Source organism: Panicum virgatum, chromosome 3K (genome assembly GCF_016808335.1).
Source record: "Panicum virgatum strain AP13 chromosome 3K, P.virgatum_v5, whole genome shotgun sequence".
Taxonomy (NCBI): Eukaryota; Viridiplantae; Streptophyta; class Magnoliopsida; order Poales; family Poaceae; genus Panicum; species Panicum virgatum.
Window position 1 is genome coordinate 45833161 of NC_053138.1, and position 20743 is coordinate 45853903.

Sequence of the window (20743 nt, forward strand, 5' to 3'; positions counted from 1 at the left end):
AAAGGGAGCAACAACTAGACAGAAACTTAAGAGCTATCTACGAGCTATACAGACAGATGGAACTAAGTCAAGCTATTGGACCAAATTAAGAAGGGTGTCTTCAGAGCCTTTCATTCGATGGGCTTGTATGAGGCATTCAATTTTGAAATTTCTTTTCCACAGGCTCAGGGTTGTTGGGCATTTTTCAAAGATATGTCCATTCCTTATTTTCCAAATGTGCCAAGTTGCAATTATGAAAATTTCCATGAAGAAGTTGCAGTAAGGCTCTGTTTAGCTATTTCTAGCATTTGGAACAAAGGATTTCCGTGTTGCCATTGAATTCCAATCTGCTGCCAGCATAAAGTTGCAAAAGGGCAAGTGAAAAAGAGGTGGAAGGCAGTTTCCGTGTTGCCATTGAATTTCCGTGTCAGAAATTGCCTAATTCTCTAACATAATCTACCAGCAATTCGCACCCGTTTTCCGGTCAAGTACTTGAGGTTACCTTTGACCATGTGCAGACTGAAGCGTGTTGACTTCCAACCTAGATCAAAGCCATTGGCAAAGCTAGCTGCTTGGAGTGCGAAGAACATTGCACCGGCGGGGGCGCATGACACTAGTTAAATCGGTGCTCACATCCCAATCCGTTTATCTCCTGACAGCACTTGATGCCCCCAAAGAAGTTTCGGAGTACATTAATTCAAAGAGAACGTTTTCTGGACATTGATCCTTCTTTTTGTGCTTTTTGTGAAATCATCTCTTGTCGGAGATATGAAACGACAAAAAGTGGAAACAACGTGTTCTTTCCCTTTCTTTCTTTCCAGTCCCCCGAGTAGGTGATTGTCTTTACATACAATACAACGATGCAGGAACCCCTAGCACTAGCACACAGCTCAGATGCTCCTGCAAGGCTGTAGAAACGCTCCCTTCCACACAGCTCTTTCAGGACCAAATTACGGTATCTTGATCACATATCATCTCGAGGTTCTTCGGTAGCCAAGGGCGGGGAGCACTCAGCCTCAACTGCCAAATCCTTTACGACCTTTCGGCATGGATCGCCAAATACATCGTTGGTGACACTGATGGAACATTTGTTATTGCCGACACAGGCCTGGAGATATGGTAAAACAGAGTATTATGACACCAGTGCATGGCGGACATTTGCAATGAAATCAAGTGCATTATTGAGTTCCGTGGTATCCCTGATCTAACAGCCTGAATATGTGCAATGATAATATGGGCTGAGTTGATGAGAACATATACATGTACAAGATACTGGTCGGGTGGTCTTGTTAGCTTACCTCTGTAACCAAGTCCAGAGTAGTCGATGCATGGCAATTCCCGACAGAGAAGTTCTGGCAACCACCTGAAGGGGTTCCATAGCTCGCAAATATAATCTTCGAGATCACATGCCCCTCATCACACTGTAAGTGAAGCTCTGGAGCTACTGTATTCAGGGTGGCACGACTGTTGGAAGCACGAGACCAGGAAGAAAGGGGAGGATAATAAGTCTCGGATATTTTTGAGCAGATTGTTTTGGTGTAATGAACCTGCAGCGATATCTGAGAAGGGTCTCCCCCTGTTTCCTCCAAGAGTACCAATAGATTGCCTGACTCTTGTAACCATTCGCGTGGTATGTGGTACCTGAAAGGAAACAAAGTGCTTACTAGGTTATATTTGCGCAAATAGATTGAAATATTATTTAACTTAATGACAAAGTGCTAAAATCTCAGTAATTCTACACACAGAAACTATGGAAAATGACTATTCTGATTCAGAATGACCCTCACTCAAATTTCATAGGAGCTACACATGCTACAACAAAATTTCCTGACTTGGTTCCTCCAATTTTCTAATTCTGTAGATATAAGGATTCTGTTATCCTATGGCTGGCTACTGCAATATTCTGTATGTCCACATGTGGGGTGACTTCGCATATAAGAACAAAAACCAACTTGTGACTTGTCTATATGAAATATGTTGCCATGTATTAAATAATAACGGCAATAAAGCATGACATGAAAAAAGCCTACTAATGAAACAGGTACGTATAAACTTATTTTTCTTTATACCAGCTTTGCGTAGCCATCCCACAGTTCGATCGGCACTTGCTATCACCGTACGTTCCTGCATAGTTGCACGAGGATGGGCACCCAGACTCTGGTGCTACTATCGACCAGTAGCGTCCAATGAGATGTCCATTCACCCAAGCCTGGCCCTTTCCCATGCTCCCAAGACCAATGGCCACCGGGTCATTACCTTCTGGTGCATCAAACATTGTCTACATATGCAAAGCAGTTGTCAGGACATGAAATAAAAGATGCAGATTTAATTTCCTTGAAGTACAGCTGAAATTAAGGTTCAAATAGACTTAAAGTGAACCCCATTATTTCTGAATGAATCGGTCCAAGCTATTTGGAAAATAATTTATCATCCTACAACAGAAAGTATAGTACCATCAAATAAGTACTTCATGTGGTGAAAAAAATAACAAACCTTGAACCATGTGAAGGGTGTCTGTGTGTCATCATTCTGCATGCTACTCCACTTAGCATATCCTTGGTTCTCAGGAGAATAGATCCTCGAAAACTCACCTTTCAAACCAATCTGCAATTTGGAAAGAGTATTAAGCAAATTGCCCAGGTAATGCAGCACTACAATTCGGATTTCATGATTCAAGCACATAACTCTAAATGCCTATGTACAAGACACTATCACACTAGTGGATAACATGATAAAGAGATGCTGGATGAAACGTTTGTACAGGAAGTTAAGACAGGTTGTAGCCTTCAGCTTTAAAAAAAAAAGAGGTTGTAGCCTTCTTATATCCATATCGTAACTCATAAGACAATATTATAGTAATATTTATCCTTCTAATGTAAAAATCTTTATAGCTGCATAACAGTATGAATATACATGAGTGAACAGAAATGAAGGAATAGCATCTGAATCACAAAAAGAAAATGTAGAACAGGTTGAGATGCATGCTTCATGTCATCAGAGTAAAAGAAAAATCAATAAAAAAAGCTAAAGTCACTTTTACCTGATATGTCCAAAGGGAATTAGTGAAGTCGATATCCCCATTAGATAAGCCAGTGAGTTTTACTTGACCTCTAAATCCAGCTCCATCCTTCTCCAAGAAAGCACCATAGTTCTTGCCAATGTCCAATCATTATGAAACAAGAAAAACATTTCACATCTCATGCCTGATGATCACGCATACAAATATAACAAAAAGGAAATGTGGACACAGAACAAAATGAAAATATGTATTAGCAGAGTAACAGTAAAGATTCCAGTAAAAGAAACTAACGTAAATTAAGAGAAGATAACAATTTTCTTTTTAAAAAAAAAATGTTATGTTCAAATCCATAGGTCCAAACATGGTGTAATATGACCATGGTGCATCCACTGCATAGTTCCGAAGAGAGTGATTCTAATGTAAATTACAACATCTCATGTACCAATAACAAACAATAACTTTGAGCACTTGATGAAGTTAGGAAAAAGCTTAATATTTTTTTTTCTCAAACACGCAGGAGAGCTGCGTATCATTGTGTTGATAGAAGAGACTCAAAAACATACACATCCACACACAAACAAACACACACCGACACACTCACACCCCACAAACAGAAAAGGGGCCTAATTGCCAAAAAAACAAACATGTGCTGACCTAACCTAATTAAGGAAAAAACTTAATTACTACTGTCTATGCATAAACATCATAAGTTCATAACTATTGCTGATCTATTGAAGTTAAAGAGTGAATGCCTCGATGCCCACAGTAGTAATTAATCATGTCCACATGGTCTTTCACATGCCAGAAACTCTATATTAAGCTCAAAAGTCATAAGAATTTGGAATACCTGCAAGCCAACAATCTCTGAAAACAATGTCAACTCATTAGGTCCTTGAACCAATTGAACTGGTTGATTCAGCGAGACCCAATGACCAACCTTACTACCTTCACATTGAAAGATGATATGGATTAATGAATAGCTGAATTAAATATTGGTCACAAGTAAATATAATACAAGAGCCCACAAGACTGTTTCCAAAAACTATATTAGACAAGTAATTCTCTGCTGATACAAGTTCCCATCTGGTCATTAGCTATAGAGAAAAATAAAGTTACCGACATGAACCTCAATTTCTAGAGACTGACTCAAGCACTCATAACATGAACAATTGATGTCAAACTCTACCTAGAACATATGAAAGCCCAAAAATTAATATATGGAGGAAATTACACCTTTCTGTGGATGTATTTTGTTTTTTTTTGAAACTGATATTAAAACAAATAATTCAAAGGACTATGAATTGCAAATAAATACCTGCAAGCTTCCCATTTACAAATACACGTGCTACATCACGAATTTGATCTATAGTTAGTGATGGAAGAACACCTTTGGAATTCCAATATGTAACATCCTCGTCAGAAATGTTTACACTGTCAAATCAAATATGTGTACAGTAATTACATACCAAAATAACAAATGAACTGTCAACACAATAGAAAGTGAAGTACACAAACTGCAGAACAGTATAGCCAACAACAAAAAGAAAAAAGAAATGAACACTAGTGCAAACCAATAGCTTATTCAATTAGACAGACTTTGGTCATGTAGCAAATCAACATGAATCTTCTTCAAAAGAATTTAGATAGGCACTCCTCTTTTTTCCATGAAACAGGAGGGGAAAACCCCCTACTGATCTATATTTTGTTAGTAGAAATTTAGAGAAGTATTTCTCAATTTAGCCTGCCTCTATGAATATCTACTTTAAAAATCAATAAGTCAGAACTAAAAAGATAGGAGGAATTAACCAACAGTAAAAAGAAAATTGAAAAAAAGAGAAACTTACTTCACATGGCAAACTTCTCCTAGGAGTTTGTATTTGGTTTTAATAGTGAGTTTCATAGAGAGGAAAAGTACTTCACAAGCAACCACCACATATTACTGGGACTTTTAAAGATCACTTGGTGTGTACCAAAAAAAATGAATGGATCAAAATGCTGCATCCATATTGGTTTCCACATGATCAATTGCACGTGATACTTAATCCTTGACGTCATGGAACAGTTCTCTGATGTCAACAACCCATGAATCTATATATGATTATTGTTTACCACTTTACCCCTAGGAAACAACAATTGAACATTCTCCAACAAAGCTTTGCTCAATTGTGTCATTCCCCCTCTTTCTTTTTTCTTGGTTACAATTCCATCACCACTCTATGTCAAGTGGTGAACTGAGTTTGTGGTAACACATTTTTACCACATGGCAGAAAATATGCACATTTCATTCTTTAAAATGTGTAGAAGTATCATGTGAAGCTTGGTCACTGTACATGCAGGTTTAGTGAAAAGACAAAGGATGTTTGGATTCTTCTAGTATTAAAGTATGACCTTTTACTGCTACTAGGTAATATACATCTTGGACACATGTAGGAAATGTGCAAGATCATGACACCTTTTGCATGTTCTGCACTCTTGCAAAAATAGAAGACGTAAACAGAATGCAAGAATGAATCAAGTAATGGCAACATTCAGCCAAGATTTGAACGTCAAATCAACCAAGCATCATCTAGTTAAAGTAGAACTATGTGCAGATTCTCAATAAGTTCTGAGGTAACAAAATCATGTTCTCCAACAGCTTGAAGATCAATATTCACCTCATAGTATATGACAGGTAGTCAGAAATGTCTTTGGTCACATTTAAGTGCTCTAATATCCCCTGAGCAGCAAAGCTTCCTTCACCCCATTTGCCAATAGGCTCTTTAGAAGTCCACCAAGTACTTGAGAGATATGGACCACCAATAAGGGATAGAGTCCTAGGCTTATGTCTACTTGAATAACTGGGGGACCCTGATTCGACAGTAAAAACCGAAGTCTGTGTACCAACCTGAAAAGAGATGAGCTAACAATTAAAAAATGATTACATATGAAATGTTCAGTTTCTTGTAAGTTAGGTATACTTATTTTTATCATTTTCAAGTGGGACATTTAAAATAAAAAGTAAAACCTATTCATTTTTGTTTCTTTAATACTTCTCATGATGAACTTGAAAACACATGAAAATAAGAAGCTAACAATTCCAGACAACCTTAAAGAGTTCACTATCAGAACAGGTTCCATAACCATTCCAGAACATAAGGTTGTAGGTAAATTCACGTGGTTGACACATTTGGGTGTGGAATCGATCAAGGAATTGAAAATATTCAACAAAACAAGGATTCCATTCTACAAGTCATGTCAGACTGACTCTTGACAACATAATGCTACGAAAATGCACCTTATTGAGTATATTAACAATGGAAGTTCTAATATTTGATCGTAAGCATGCTGAAAAGACAGGTACTTTAGAACAGAGGAAATATCAGCTTGGCAAAAACAGAAACTTTGCAGCAGCCACCAAATGTAAACATAACTTGTTGCTTTATGTTTTGCTTTACAATGTAGTATCTTTAGTGTAGTTCAGCATTGAAGGGTATATTAGTCCGAAGGATAAATGGGATCATGGGAGAAACAAACTTCAAAAATTTTACAGAATTAATTTCATCAGTATTGTTCATCAACTATGAGCGAACATAGAAAGAATTTTTATGTACGGAGATTTTTTTTCCCGAAATTCTCTTTTTTTGGAGAATATTTTTTTTTCAAATTCTGTTAAAGAGATAGGACACAGCTACAGGAACACTTTCCAGCTTTCACTTCTTTGTGCAGCAGTCCATCATGTTTAAATCAGCATGTAAAGACATGTGCTCACAGGTTATAGCCTCATAAGAAACATTATGTTCAGTTAAGAGACCACTCACCCTAGCTGTATTAAAAGCCACATTTTCACAATCTGGTAGTATGCTCACAGACCATGGTGGTAGGCTATAAGACTTTCCAAAAATCCAGACTGAAACATATTTATGTTCATCGATGTTAGCCAGAAAAGCTGAGCAAATCTGTCCATTTTCTGAAATGCTTCCATTTGTGTGGATTTTTCCACTGGAATATACATGAGCCTGAATCAAACAAGAGTAAGCAAAGCATCAGCGTTTTCAAAGTACAAGGAAGGAACACATCTGAGGGCATACTCTACTGAGGTTAACTGAAATAATCAAAGCTGTGTAATTGCCATGTTGACGATACATTTTAGCAACTTAAACCTGGGCAATAAATAAGTTTTTGGAATTTAATGGTACACCAAATAATTGTAACATTACCTTGTTCATTGGAAGCATTATCATAAACACATCCTACATGTATGATCCAAGTTTATATTACAAAAAAAACATGGACATATCATATATGCAATCGGGTCGAACCAAATCATGCCCAGTTCAGAATATGCACATCATTCATTGGCAGACTAACCAATCAAATATGACAGAACTGGGTGACATTTCAAAAATGGAAACCTTGGAGTGGGATAAATATTTTCCTATAAGTATTCAGATGTGCCAGATCAATAAGCTCTATTAGAGCCATACTACCAACTTAGTAGATTAGCCAAATCAGTTTCCTGTCTTGTAAAAACACCTGAGATGGGAGCGAATTTTAGCCTGGGGTTAAAAAAAAAACCTCGCCTGCCACCACGCCAAAGCATAAAGGAAGGTCCTGGCCCGCACTCACTTGGGTAACAGCGCCCCTATGTAAGGATGGGGCAAGGGTTCGGGGGTTTTCTCGGCCTGCGTGAGAGGTCTTTTCTTATTCAATGCTCGGGGGGTTTCTTCCCCCAGCTGGCCAAGTTTTTTTTTTTAAAAAAAAAACAGCTGAGATGGGAGGGGACGGAGTGAATGACCGAACCATAGTAATTTACTTAGATGGTCTCAAAGGAACCCATGGTTGAAGTAGATGGAGAAAACTGTAGATTTTTGAACTAGAAATTGGCACAAACCTCTTGCATGGGCCCCAGTTTTACATATTGAGGTGATCCATCTACAGCAATAAGAGCTGGTTCACAGAGTTTAATAGCTGCATGTAGATCTTTCAAATGCCCCCACTTAGGTTGCCTTAAGATACCTGAAAGTAGGAAATTATGGATTCTATTTGGTATCTTTCATTTGATCTGAACTACAGAACTTTTCGAGAATTGTACATACCATATTCATCAATTGGTGCATCATAATCATAGCTTGTTATCTGACGTGGACCACCAGCTGTTCGCTCAAAATTTGTTCCACCAAAATACTGCAAATGAATGAAGTACACTCAGATCTTAACATTAGAAACCATCAAAATCAGGCCTAAGAATAAGTATATTAAAAAAATGGAAATAAATTAATGGGATTAAATATGGATACTAAAAGTAGCAAGATTGAAATTAGCACACTAGATGTGCCATTTTGGAACAATGCTAATGCATGTGCAGAATAATATAGTTTAGTTTTGATCTTCAGTTTACATATGGTCATCTGAACCCTTAATGAGTTAATGGCTGAACAATCTTTAGTCTCAAGTCTGATTTTGGAACATGCAAAAAAGAATTCAGATATTTTAAGATAAAAAAATTGGGTTAGCCAATTAGGGAATGGAAAAGAAAACTATAAATTTAAGTCTCGGAGAAATCTTAGTCCTTACCATGTAATAATTTTGCAAGCTTCCACCACGTTGATAAAATCGAGCTACAGCAAAAGCACTGTCTTGAGCAGGCCTATGAGGCAATGGTTCCCCCCAGTCGGCATACCTTTACATGATACACAGTATGGTCATATTTTGCATGCAATAGCAGTACTGAATATGATGGTAAAAGAAGATGGCATTCGTTCAGATCAGCTTCGGGAATGGGTAATACAAACATAATGTACTCTCCAAAATTGCAGTCTTTTATGGTTAAGATAACCCTAGTTTCAAAGAATAAAAAGGCCAGAAGTCAAATTGTATTTTCATATGGCCCATAAATGACCCTTTGCAAAATATTTGTACTTGTTGGTGTATATTAAGCCCATGTATAGAGGCCCATCTAGAGGCCCATGTATAGTAACTATATATCCCACCCTTCTAGGATTTGGAGGAATACAAGGCATTTATTCTCTCCAATATGGTATCATTAGCCTAGGGTTAGGGATCCCTCTTTCCTCCCACACCACCTCCCAGCCGCCGCCGCCCGCCGCCGCCGCCCCCTCCTCTCTCCTCCTTCCCTCCCCTTCCCTCCTCTCTCCTCCTTCCCTCCCCTTCCCTCCTCCTCCCCTTCCTCTGCTGCAGGCGCAGCCGCTGCGCCGTGCGCCTGGCCGGCCGCCGCTTCCTCTGTTGGCGCCGCCGCATGGCGCCCAGCCGCCGCTGCCGCTGGCGCGGGGGTTGCGGGGGCCCAGCAGCGCGCCGCCGCCGTCGATCCGGCCGGCCTGCGGGCCGCGGGCGCCGATCCGGCCGCGCTGCCGCTGCTGCAGGATCCCGCCGCCGCCGCGGGCAACCATCCCACCGCCGACGCCGCGCCTGATGCCGCCCGCGGATGCGCCGCTATCCGCCGCCGCCCTCCGCGGGCCGCAGGCTGACGCCGCTCTCGCTGCGGCCCTCCTCGCCGCCAAAGTTGGAGGCTTCGGCGGCCCAGGAGCGGCTCCGCGTGGCTACTCTCGCCTAGGAGCGCGAACGCGCCGCGGTCGACGCCTCCGCTCTCCGGGTCGCCGAGGCGGAGCGCTTCCTCCGCATCTCCTCTGGCCAGCCCGACGTCCCCGAGCCCGGCGCCTCCTCCTCCCGCCAGGCCCCGCCCGCTGGATCTGGAGCCCAGTACGACCCGACCGACCCCATGATCGCCCAGCTCCACCTCCAGGCCGCCGGTGTCCAGAACATCAGGGCCCTGGTCACCGTCCTCCTCGACCCGACGTCCTCCTCCTACGGACGCTGGCGGGACCAGGTCCTGCTTGCCCTCCGCCGCTACGCCCTTGACGACCACGTCCTCCTCGACACGCCGATCGAGGCACAGGATGTGGCGTGGCTGCGCCTCGACAACGTCACCATGTCCTGGATCTTCGGAACCATCTCCCTAGATCTTCAGGACCTCGTCAGGGCCCATGGCGGCACCGCGCGGCAGGCCTGGGTGGCGCTCGAGGGGCAATTCCTCGGCAACGCCGAGTACCGCGCCCTCCAGCTCGACGCCACCTTCCTCACCTTCGTGCAGGGGGACCTCTCCGTTGGTGAGTACTGCCGGCGGATGAAGGGCATGGCCGATGCCCTTCACGACCTCGGGGATCCGGTGTCCGATCGGGTCTTGGTGCTCAATGTCCTGCGGGGCCTGAGCAGCACCTACGACCACCTGAAGAGCTGGATTGCCCGCTAGAGGCCCTTCCCCTCCTTCCTGCAGGTCCGGGACGACCTCGCCCTCGAGGAGATCACCAGGGGTCTCGCGCCCGGATCGTCCTCGTCCACCCCCACCGCGCTCGTCGCTGCTCCACCGGCTTCCTCCGCCGCTCCTGCCACCTCTCTCCTTGGTGCTGCTCCTGCTGGGCAGACCGAAGGTGGGGCGGGGTCGTGGACGTCGTCGGCGGAGGGGGGGACGTGGTGGTGGCATTGGCGGCCCTGCTTTTGGGGGTACCGGTACCGGTGGGGGCCGTCGGGGCGCGCCAACTCCGCCGACTCCGGCTCCGGCTCCCGCCCCATGGTCAGGGCGCATCTCGATGTGGCCGTTCCAGGATCCGGGAGGGGGGCCTCGTCCTCAGCTCCAGCCGGTGGCCATGTTCATCGGTGCTGCTCCCCTCTCCGCACCGTACTGGACCCCGCCCGCTCAGCCCAGCCAGCAGTCGACCTGGCCTGGGGGGTGGGACCAGGCCGCTCTGTCGCAGTCCTTCAGCACCATGGGACTGACGCCGCCGGTCAGCACCGAGTGGATCGCCGACTCGGGTGCCACCTTCCACACCACTCCTGATGCCGGTATCCTCTCTTCTGTCCGATCCCCACACCCCTCTTGTCCTTCTTCTATCATAGTTGGTGATGGGTCTTGCCTTCCTATCACCGCCGTGGATTCTGCTCCTCGTCTTCCTAATGTTCTTGTTGCTCCTCAAATGGTTCACAACATTCTTTCAATTCGCCAGTTTACTGCTGACAACTCATGTTCTATCGAATTTGACTCTTCTGGTCTTACTGTGAAAGATTCGGCTTCACGGCGTCCGCTCCTCAGATGTGACAGCCCGGGGCCCCTTTACACTCTTCGGCTTCCTGCTTCCGCTGCCTCGTCTTCGACTTCTTCTTCGTCTACTGCTTTTGTCGTGACGCCTTCTTCCACCACCTAGCACCGCCGGCTTGGTCACCCCGGCCGCGACGTTTTGGCTCAGCTCAGTCGTAGTACCGATGTTCCATGTACTAGGGCTCCTGCTGAGCACCTTTGTCATGCGTGCCAGTTAGGTCATCATGTTAGACTTCCGTTTTCTTCTTTTTTTTCGCATGCTGCGCATGCTTTTGATCTTATTCACTGTGACATGTGGACATCCCTGTACTCAGCATGTCTGGCTATAAATATTATCTGGTCATTGTTGATGATTTTTTTCATTACTCTTGGACTTTCCCTTTGCGCGCCAAGTCTGAGACCTTCCCCACTCTCCTCCACTTCTTTGCCTGGGTGTCCACTCAGTTCGGCCCCACCATTAAGGCCGTCCAGTGTGACAACGGGCGGGAGTTCGATAACTCCACCTCCCATTCCTCCTTCCTCTCTCGGGGTGTTCAGCTGCGTATGTCTTGTCCATATACCTCTCCTCAGAACAGCAAGGCTGAGCGGATGATTCGCACGACGAACGACGTCGTGCGCGCCCTTCTGATCCAGGCCTCTGCCCCCGCGCTTCTGGGCTGAGAGCCTCCACACCGCCACCTACCTGCTCAACCACCTTCCGTCCACTGCTTCTCCTACTCCCACTCCACACCACGCTCTTCGGTACCCCTCTCGCTACGACCACCTTCGGGTCTTCGGGTGTGCGTGTTACCCTAACACCTCCGCCACCGCTTCTCACAAGCTGGCGCCCCGCTCGACTCGTGTGTTCCTCGGTTACTCCCCAGACCACAAGGGGTACCGATGCTTTGACGAGTCGGATTTCCCATACTCCACCTCCTCCACTCCTTCTCCTGACCCCGAGCTGGAGTCTCTATTTCCGACTGACCCGGTGGTTCAGCCACCGTTATCTGTTTGTCCTTTCCCTGCAGGTTTTACCGGCGCACCGGCACCACTTCCGGTGATCCCTGCTGCGCCGAGCGCGGCCCCGGTGACCGCGGTCGCGCCACGCGCGGCCCCCAGACCTCCGGTGGTGCAGCGCGCGGACCCGGTGTCTCCCGTTGCGCCACGCGCGGCCCCGGTGCCTTCCCCTGCACCTGCACGGTACGCTCAGCCGGTGCAGAGTGTACCGGCGTCATTCGGCGCCGACACCGGCGCCGCAGCGGTACGCTCAGCCGGTGCAGGTGTACCGGCGTCGTCCGACGCCGACACCGGCGCCGCCTCCTGCTCCGGAGGCTCCTGCGACGCCTACACCGGAACCGTCGCCGCCGCCGCCTCCTCTGGCTCCCTCTCGGGTTGAGCCAAAGGTGTACCACCCGCCAGTCATCCATCGGGATCCTCGGCATATCCATCACATGGTGACTCGGCGGATGGCGTCTCAGGTCGCGACTCTCTTCGCCACCGAGGGAGAGTCGCGGGTCTCTCCGGTACCCTCCTCTGTCCGCGACGCCTTGGCGGATCCTCACTGGCGTCGCGCGATGGAAGAGGAGTACGCGGCTCTTCTTGCCAACCAGACGTGGGACCTCATGCCGCGTCCGTCTGGTGGCAATGTGGTGACTGGCAAGTGGATCTGGACGCATAAGCGTCGGGCTGATGGCACACTGGAGCGCTACAAGGCTAGCTGGGTTCTTCGGGGGTTCACTTAGCGGCCTGGCGTGGACTATGATGAGACCTTCAGTCCAGTGGTGAAGCCCGCTGCTGTGCGCACGGTCCTCACTTGCGCTTTCGCGCTCTTGGCCTGTGCACCAGCTGGACGTGAAGAAATCATTTCACGGCACTCTGTCAGAGACTGTCTACTGCTCTCAGCCATCGGAATTTGTGGACTCGAGTCGTCCGGATATGGTCTGCCGACTCAACAAGTCTCTCTATGGTCTGAAGTAGGCTCCTCGGGCTTGGTACTCTCGGTTCGCCACGTTCTTGTTGACATTGGGGTTAACCGAGGCCAAGTCTGATACGTCTCTCTTCATCTACCGCCGTGGGGCTGAGATTGCATATCTACTGCTCTATGTCAATGACATTGTGCTCACATCCTCCAGTCAGCAGTTGCTTCAGAGTGTCATCTCCTCTCTGCAGCAGGAGTTTGCTATGAAGGATCTGGGTCAGCTCCACCACTTCTTGGGTGTCAATGTTGAGCCTCGCCTGTCTGGTCTTCTCCTTCACCAGCGGCAGTACCCGTCTGGTCTTCTCCTTCACCAGCGGCAGTACGCACTTGATATTCTGGAGCGGGCTGGGATGACTGATTGCAAGCCCTGCTCCACTCCTGTCGACACTCAGGCAAAGCTATCTGCTGATCTGGGTGATCCGGTGGCTGATCCTACTGCCTACCGGAGTCTGGCCGGCGCTTTGCAGTACCTCACCTTCCCCAGGCCGGACCTCACCTACGCTGTTCAGCAGGTCTGTCTCCATATGCATGATCCTCGGGAGTTACACCTTGCTGCGCTGAAGCGTCTCCGTTACGTCCGTGGCACTGTGGACCTCGGCCTGGTGCTTCACCGCTCGTCCTCTGCTGAGCTGGTTGTCTACACCGACGATGACTGGGCTGGCTGTACGGACACTGCCGCTCCACTTCCGGCTACGCCGTCTTCCTGGGCGGCAACCTGGTCTCCTGGTCGTCCAAGCGGCAGCCGGTTGTCTCCCGCTCCAGTGCCGAGGCGGAGTACCGTGCTGTCGCTAACGGCGTGGCGGAGGCGTCCTGGCTTCGACAGCTCTTGGCGGAGCTCCACAGCACGCTCGCCAAGAGCACGCTTTTCTCCTGCGACAACGTCAGCGCCGTGTATCTCTCCACCAACCCCCTCCAGCACCAGCGAAGATCGACCTGCACTTCGTGCACGACAGAGTTGCCATCGGTGATGTTCGGGTACTCCATGTCCCGACCACCTCCCCCGACCACCTCCCAGTTTGCTGACATCTTCACCAAGAGATTGCCCTCCTCGACCTTCTCGGAGTTTCGCTCCAGCCTCAACGTAGCCGGTGGCTAGTTGTGGCTGCTGTAAGCATCTAGGCCCTCAAGGTATGTTTCGGTGAATAATGACAATTATTATTGTGACTAATGAGTTTGTGCAGCTTAATAGATCATTATCGCTCATTTGGTCATATGTCAAAAGAGGCCCCTCAATTTCATTATCCAAAAAGGCAATCTCGGTATTCAAGTCATATATATGTCAAGACTAAGGATCTTTCTAGTCCTAAGTGTCATAAGGCAAAATCAGAAAAAGTCTTTAACACCGATTTAACCGACGCCTTCATTTTTCTATACGTCGGTTAAACGAAGTCAGCAGAGTCTGGACAAGTCAATACACCGGTTAAACCGACGCGTTTGAATTGAACGTCGGTGCATTAGTCTAGAGTTGGTTTTTCCAGGGTGCTTCAAGGTTCTATACACCGGTTAAACCGACGATGTTTGAATTGAGACGTCGGTGCAATTGACCAGTGAGATGGTTTTTCCAGGGATTTCTGAAGTTGTACTCACCGGTTAAACCGGCGATGGTTTTGAGTTAACGTCGGTGTAGTTGTCCAGAGACTTGGTTTTTCAGTTGATCAGTGGACAACTACACTCACCGGTTAAACCGATGATACGTCGGTTAATCTGCCCAAGTTGTAACGGCTAGTTTTCAGAATGGGCAGTTTACATTCATCGGTTAAACCGACGCTGACTATTGGAGGTACGTCGGATTAACCGGCGCTACGCAGTTTTCTGGCAGCTTTTTCTCCAACGGCTCTATCCGTGTGAGCTGCCTATATATACTCCTCCAATGGGTCATTTTGCTACTCTTGACACCAGGCAACATCCAAACACTCATACTATAGTCAAGAGCCACCTTGAGCTTCATCTTTCACATACTTGTTCATCCAATCAATCAAGAAGCAAGACTAAGGACTTGAGTAGAGAGAAGCTTGTGTGCATCCGTTCTTGGTGATCGGTTCTTGCTCAAGTGAAGGCCCTAGCTTGTTACTCCTGGTGATTGGCATCACCTAGGCGATCTTGGTGATCGAGGTGTTTCTCACGGAGCTTGCCAAGGATTGTGGGAGCCCGGAGAAGAGGATTGTACGTGGTTTGAGCTCCACCACGCCGGGATGGTGAACGGAGACTCTTAGTGAGCGCCCAAGTCTCGGTGACTTGGGAGGTGACAAGACTCTTTGTGAGTGTCACAACGTGGATTAGGGGTGTGTGCCAACACATCGATACCACGGGAAAAAATCCAGTCGTCTCTTGTCCACTCTCTTTATTCAAGCATTTTCCTTCATACAATTTATTCATGTGCTTGACTTAGAGATCATAACTTAGCTCTACCTTACTAGGCTTTACTTCTCTTTTATCTCTCTTAGCTTGTGTAGGTAGCTTAGTTATCCGGTTGGTGAATTGGTGCCTTACTAGCATTGCATAGGTTAAGGTTGCTTTATTGTGTTTTAGAAATTGAAAAAGGCCCAATTCACCCCCCCTCTTGGTCCATCGATCCTTTCAGCTGCGGGGGGGGGGGGGGAGGAGGGGTGTATTTGCCCTTTGTACTTTCTTCTTGTCCAGTCTTGAACACCGCTGCGTCGGTAGTTCAGACTGCGGGGGGTATTAGCTTTTTTGTTGTCCAGTCTTGAACACCGCTGCGCCGGTAGTTCAGACTGCGGGGGGTGTTAGTGTATATTGAGCCCATGTATAGAGGGCCATCTAGAGGCCCATGTATAGGAACTATATATCCCACTCTTCTAGGGTTTGGAGGAATACAAGGCATTTATTCTCTCCAATAGTACCGAACCATGTCCAGAAGCAAGCTCATTTGACCTAGGGCACCAAATCCAAAACTACACCCACTCCTTAGTGCTATCCCTTTCGCCACTCTACCATGCCCCTCTGCAGCACTCCAGTCACCAGTTAGGAGGGCAATGCACCGCATTTTACCCCCTTGATTTCACTGTCCAAGGACAAGGATGTGTTTTGCTTTGTGCAGAGTTCTGAATTTCTTTGTCATATTTATTCATTGATCTCTAAGTGAAGGCTTGATTTAAAGCATGCGATCTACAGTTTAAAGATCCAGCATTCCTCAATTCAACAAAATAAAAGGAGTGAAATCCCTTGGTGGTCCCTAACTTGTCTCAGATTCTGCTGTAGGTATATAAACTCACAAAATTGTAGATTGGGGCCATTAAACTAGTTAAATGTACCATCACCGGCCCTTAAAACCTGTACATGTGCCACAGGGGCACACCACAGATGCACCCATGGTCATTTCGAAGAGGGTATGGACCATTGGTGCAAAGCTTTTAGCCAGAGCTGATGAATCAAGGAACCACATACCATCCATCCCAATCCTCAGTCCATATTGTCGGCTTGTTGTAGGAATTTGGTTTAAATCCATCGCAGTAAAAGGCATTGCAAGTATCAAGCTGCCAGAACAAAACAGTAATATATTACTTTATAACCAGCAAAACCTGACATAATTTAACCAAAAAGTTAATCTCACTAGAGTTTGGGGTCACCTACAATTTGTTCGGGAGCATCTGTTTGCCTACACATTACCCAAGGAACACCAGTATCAAGTGCAAGTGCCATCTGAGCTGCCCATAGCATGTATCTCTTCCCTGCTTGACCATAGCGGTCTTGAATGTTACCGTATTCATTTTCAATCTGTTAAATATTATCCAGATGGAAAAATTTACACATGCTATGTATGTAATTCAACAGACACATTAAGCATGAATATAAGCCTATCTCGGTAGAGGGTTGGACCAATCCCCCCCCCCCCCCCCCACACCCCAAAAAAAAAAACTTCAAATCCTCTTCCGTAGGTGCCTATTTCTTATTAAAAAGCTGCCTAGTTCCTCCAAGGTTGGTCAAGTTTCTATGAATTTTAGCCTGTTTCCACCAATGTTCAGATGTTTGTGCTACATTAATCACAGAACCAACACTATAAATCCTGCTACTTCAGTTTCTAGCACTGCCAACAGAGCTTTTGGCTACATAACATACCTAAGCATGGTATCCTTTACCACATTCTGCTTCAAGATTTAAGTCTACTGTGAGCACCATCCATTTCAAGAATGCCATCCAGCATTATTGAAAAAACAAAGGAGTAGCCATTGCTAGGTTTAACAATAACAATATACTGAACAGGACCAGCAAAGATATTTAACGATGAAGCCATCAAATAGTACCAACCAAAAATTATTTAATTCACAAATAACATAATATCCACCTGCCATCAACATCTTTCACATCATCTCTAGGTACACCAACTAATGAGTGATAAACAGAACTTAACCTAACAATTTACTTTGCATACAAACCATTACAATTAAGTTTTTAATATCATCATCACTGTTAATACTATTATCTGCATAATGTTTTTCTTTAAAAAAAGTTAAGACATTAACTAGACAAGGAACCTACAAGAAAATGTCAGATTCAGATAATTTCATATTCGTGGAGATGGTGTTAGCTCCATTGGAACATTTAAGAATTGTTAATACTTTGTAATATTCTTTGTAAAAATGAAAAGAATGTAATGTAAACATGCATAGATTAATGAGACGTACTAATCAAGCTACTCTCAAAAAAAAAGAGGAAAAAGAATAGAACCAATCAGTGAGCTCTGAGAATAGCTTTCAGACCTGCTGTAGTATAATGGGACCACCTTGCCATGAATAAAGTTTCTCCTCTTTCATGATATTTACGATTTTTGTCACAAAACTCTGCATTTCAGCCTACAAGAACATTCTTCGGATTAGTGGATCTAAATAAAAGAATAAAGAATGCTCATCAGACTCTAAGACTAAATTTACAAATGCTAGTTGCTCTACCTTGTAGGGTTCATTGTCAGTACGGAATTCTATTCCAGGGATGTCACGCAGCCAAACTGGGAAACCACTGCAGAAATGTATGAAAAAACAACAACTAAATGAACAAAGAGAACAATTCTACTCAAATATTTCTCAATTGAAGATGTGTAATAAAATAAAACCATGTACGCTTAAATGAAGAAAGAAGATGTTCAATTTGGTAGGGTTGGGTGTGGGGAACATGAAAAGGGAATAATATAGGATAAATATCCACACTACAGAATTACATGAAAAAATAAAATAAATAAAAAGAACATTTGTAATTGAGTGTTTCCCAATGGGAGAATCGTTTGATCCTATAAGACCTTGTAAGCTTAAGTACAAGAAGTTGTTGAGTTTGAAGGGACAAACATCAAAGGAAAGATTTTAGGATAATTCACATGACAGAGTTAAACTGCACATGAAAAGAGTCCAATGTATGCGTTTAAAAGTGTTCACATAGATTTCATCATGAGCATAAAACATTGAATAATTTAATGAAATTGATAATTGACTACTCATGATAATTGAAATTGAAAAAACAAATAATCCTAGAATTATAGAGGTGTGTCCTAGAGTTAGAATTGGCAGTTTAGACATTTAAAAAAACAAACCATTTAAATGACACAAAATGCACATACACCAAAATGGCCAATAAGGTATGTTAGATGAAAACTACATGTAGTGCATTCTCCCTATTATCACACAGAATATAGCATCCTATCCTTGTGGAAAATCTTAAATGTAAATCCCAAGCTACCCTGTTAAATAATACTTACTATGGTCCCAACCATAATTACATCGAAGTTCTACCAAAGTAGATATGACGAAGACTGTTAATAGTAGCAATTAACTTGAGCCCTTCTATATAAGCTATAAAGGACTGCACGAACTTTTGTTCTGAAACTCTAGCAAGGACTTTGCAATGATGTGCATGTGTACATGTGAGTGCCATTAAGTCAAAACAGGCCAATTCTCACCTATGATAGAACAGAATCCTATTGTGGTTTGATGTGATATAGTGAGTACAATACATTCAAGCAGTTGGGTGCGAAGATATAAACAGACCCGAAATTCCATTCAGCACAAGCATATGGTCCGATACGCAGAAAAAGAAATAGACCTTCAGCAGCAACCAGCTTCGCAAACTTGACAATATCAAACCTTCCTTCAAAGTAATACTGGGCAAAAAGAATGTTTCAGAGGAAGCATAACTCACGGCCTGTAAATAGTACTATGCCATTTAATGCGAATAAAGGAGTCACTACTGTACCTGGCCTTTGGCCGGCTCATGCCCATTCCAAAAGATATATGTCTCAATCACATCCGCGCCGCCCTCCTTGCACTTTGCAATCAGGCTCGGCCACATCTGGAGAAAAAAAATCGCGTCCCCGTTCATCGCGTGTTAATTAATTATACAAATGACGTGAATGTAGATGCCGCAAACTTGCCAACGAACCCCATGGCGAGCAAAGAGCGACACTAAAGTAAACGAAGAAAAACGCACGAAGGGCTTGAAACATCCCACGACTATACAGAAATTAGAAGGAAATAGACTCGCCTAATTGGAAACCCATCACGCGCATCACCAACGACTCTGCTCCTGTTAACCGCGGCAGCAGCCGAGCCCAACCACCGCGCGAATAATTTCACCTATCGCGGCGAATAATTTCGAGATGAACAAATTCCACCTGTCGCGGAGGCGGCCGCAAAACCAGTCAACCACACCCCCTCGGAGTTCCCGAACCCCGATCGACCGCGGCGGCGGTTGAGCCCGCCAAGCGCGACACAACAAAACCTCAGTGTGTCAGTGCTGACCTCGGGCGTGGCGCGCGGGTAGTGGAGCCCCGCGGAGACGAGCATCCTTCGCTTCCCGCCGAGGATCACCGCGCGGTGGTCGTAGGTGACGTTGAACGGCTCGAAGAAGGCCCCGCCGTCGCCGTCCCCACCACCGGCCACCACCTGCCTCAGCACCCCCGCCGCCTCCGCCGCCCGCAGTGGGGCCGACGCGGCGAGGCAGCCGAGGAGTACGAGAGGGAGTAATCGCAGAGGCGGCGGCGGCCATCGCGACGGCGGGGGGAGCGAGGCGGCGGCCATGGCGGAGGCGGAGAGGGGCGAGCAGAGACTGGACTCGAGAGAGTGGGAGCACGCACGGGGAAGGGAAATACCAGGAGGCAGGAGCGGTGGACTTTTCGAGGTGGGCCCGCTATGCTTCCTTTTGCTTTTCTTTTCTTTGTTTTTTCCCTTGGAGTTTGTTTGTTGATGATAGGATTGCGTACGACAGAACGGAATTGAGGCGTGGTCGATACCTCACGCGACGCTTAATGATTGGGGATTAACCACACCGAGCAGCAAACGTCCACGTCGCAACGGAGGGGCCCGCTTCTTCGGCAAGTACTCCCTCTATTCGTGTTATCTGCTTTCCCTTTATTTCGACTTAAGCTTCACGCATGTAAAATTTTTGAAATAGAATTTTTTTCATATTTAAAGTGTTAAACATAAACCAATTATAAAATTAATTACAGAGAAATCGTATGTAAACTACATGACAAATTTATTAAGATTAATTAATCAATCATTACCCGCAAAAAAATTAATTCGTCATTAGCACTTATTTATTATAATAATTTATTGTCTAATCACATACTAATTAGGCTTAAAAAATTCGTCTCGCAATTTATAGGCAATCTATGAAAACCAATTTTTCTCGTCTACATTTAATACGTCATGCATATGTCCAAACATTGATGTGATTGATGTGTAAAGTTTTTAAC

General features: G+C 45.4%; 1 protein-coding gene across 2 annotated transcripts; it reads right to left on the minus strand.

Moving 5' to 3' along the window:
• Window positions 1-645: 645 nt before the first annotated feature.
• Window positions 646-20199, minus strand: LOC120699344 (beta-galactosidase 15-like). 2 transcript variants are annotated; one of them, XM_039983307.1, is made up of 19 exons: window positions 19788-20199; window positions 19243-19338; window positions 19038-19150; window positions 17952-18018; window positions 17763-17855; window positions 16636-16779; window positions 16450-16538; window positions 8552-8657; window positions 8074-8161; window positions 7869-7993; window positions 6796-6993; window positions 5653-5882; window positions 4314-4429; window positions 3846-3943; window positions 3020-3130; window positions 2473-2583; window positions 2049-2257; window positions 1278-1620; window positions 646-1087 (listed from the first exon to the last, which is right to left on the minus strand). In XM_039983307.1, exons 1-19 carry the CDS (start codon window positions 20064-20066, stop codon window positions 944-946), a joined length of 2760 nt encoding a protein of 919 aa, XP_039839241.1. In that variant the 5' UTR covers window positions 20067-20199; the 3' UTR covers window positions 646-943. The 2 variants fall into 2 exon arrangements, with proteins under 2 accessions (XP_039839241.1, XP_039839243.1); XM_039983309.1 differs by having other exon boundaries at window positions 755-1087; window positions 18950-19150; window positions 19788-20102.
• Between the last annotated feature and the right edge of the window lie 544 nt (window positions 20200-20743).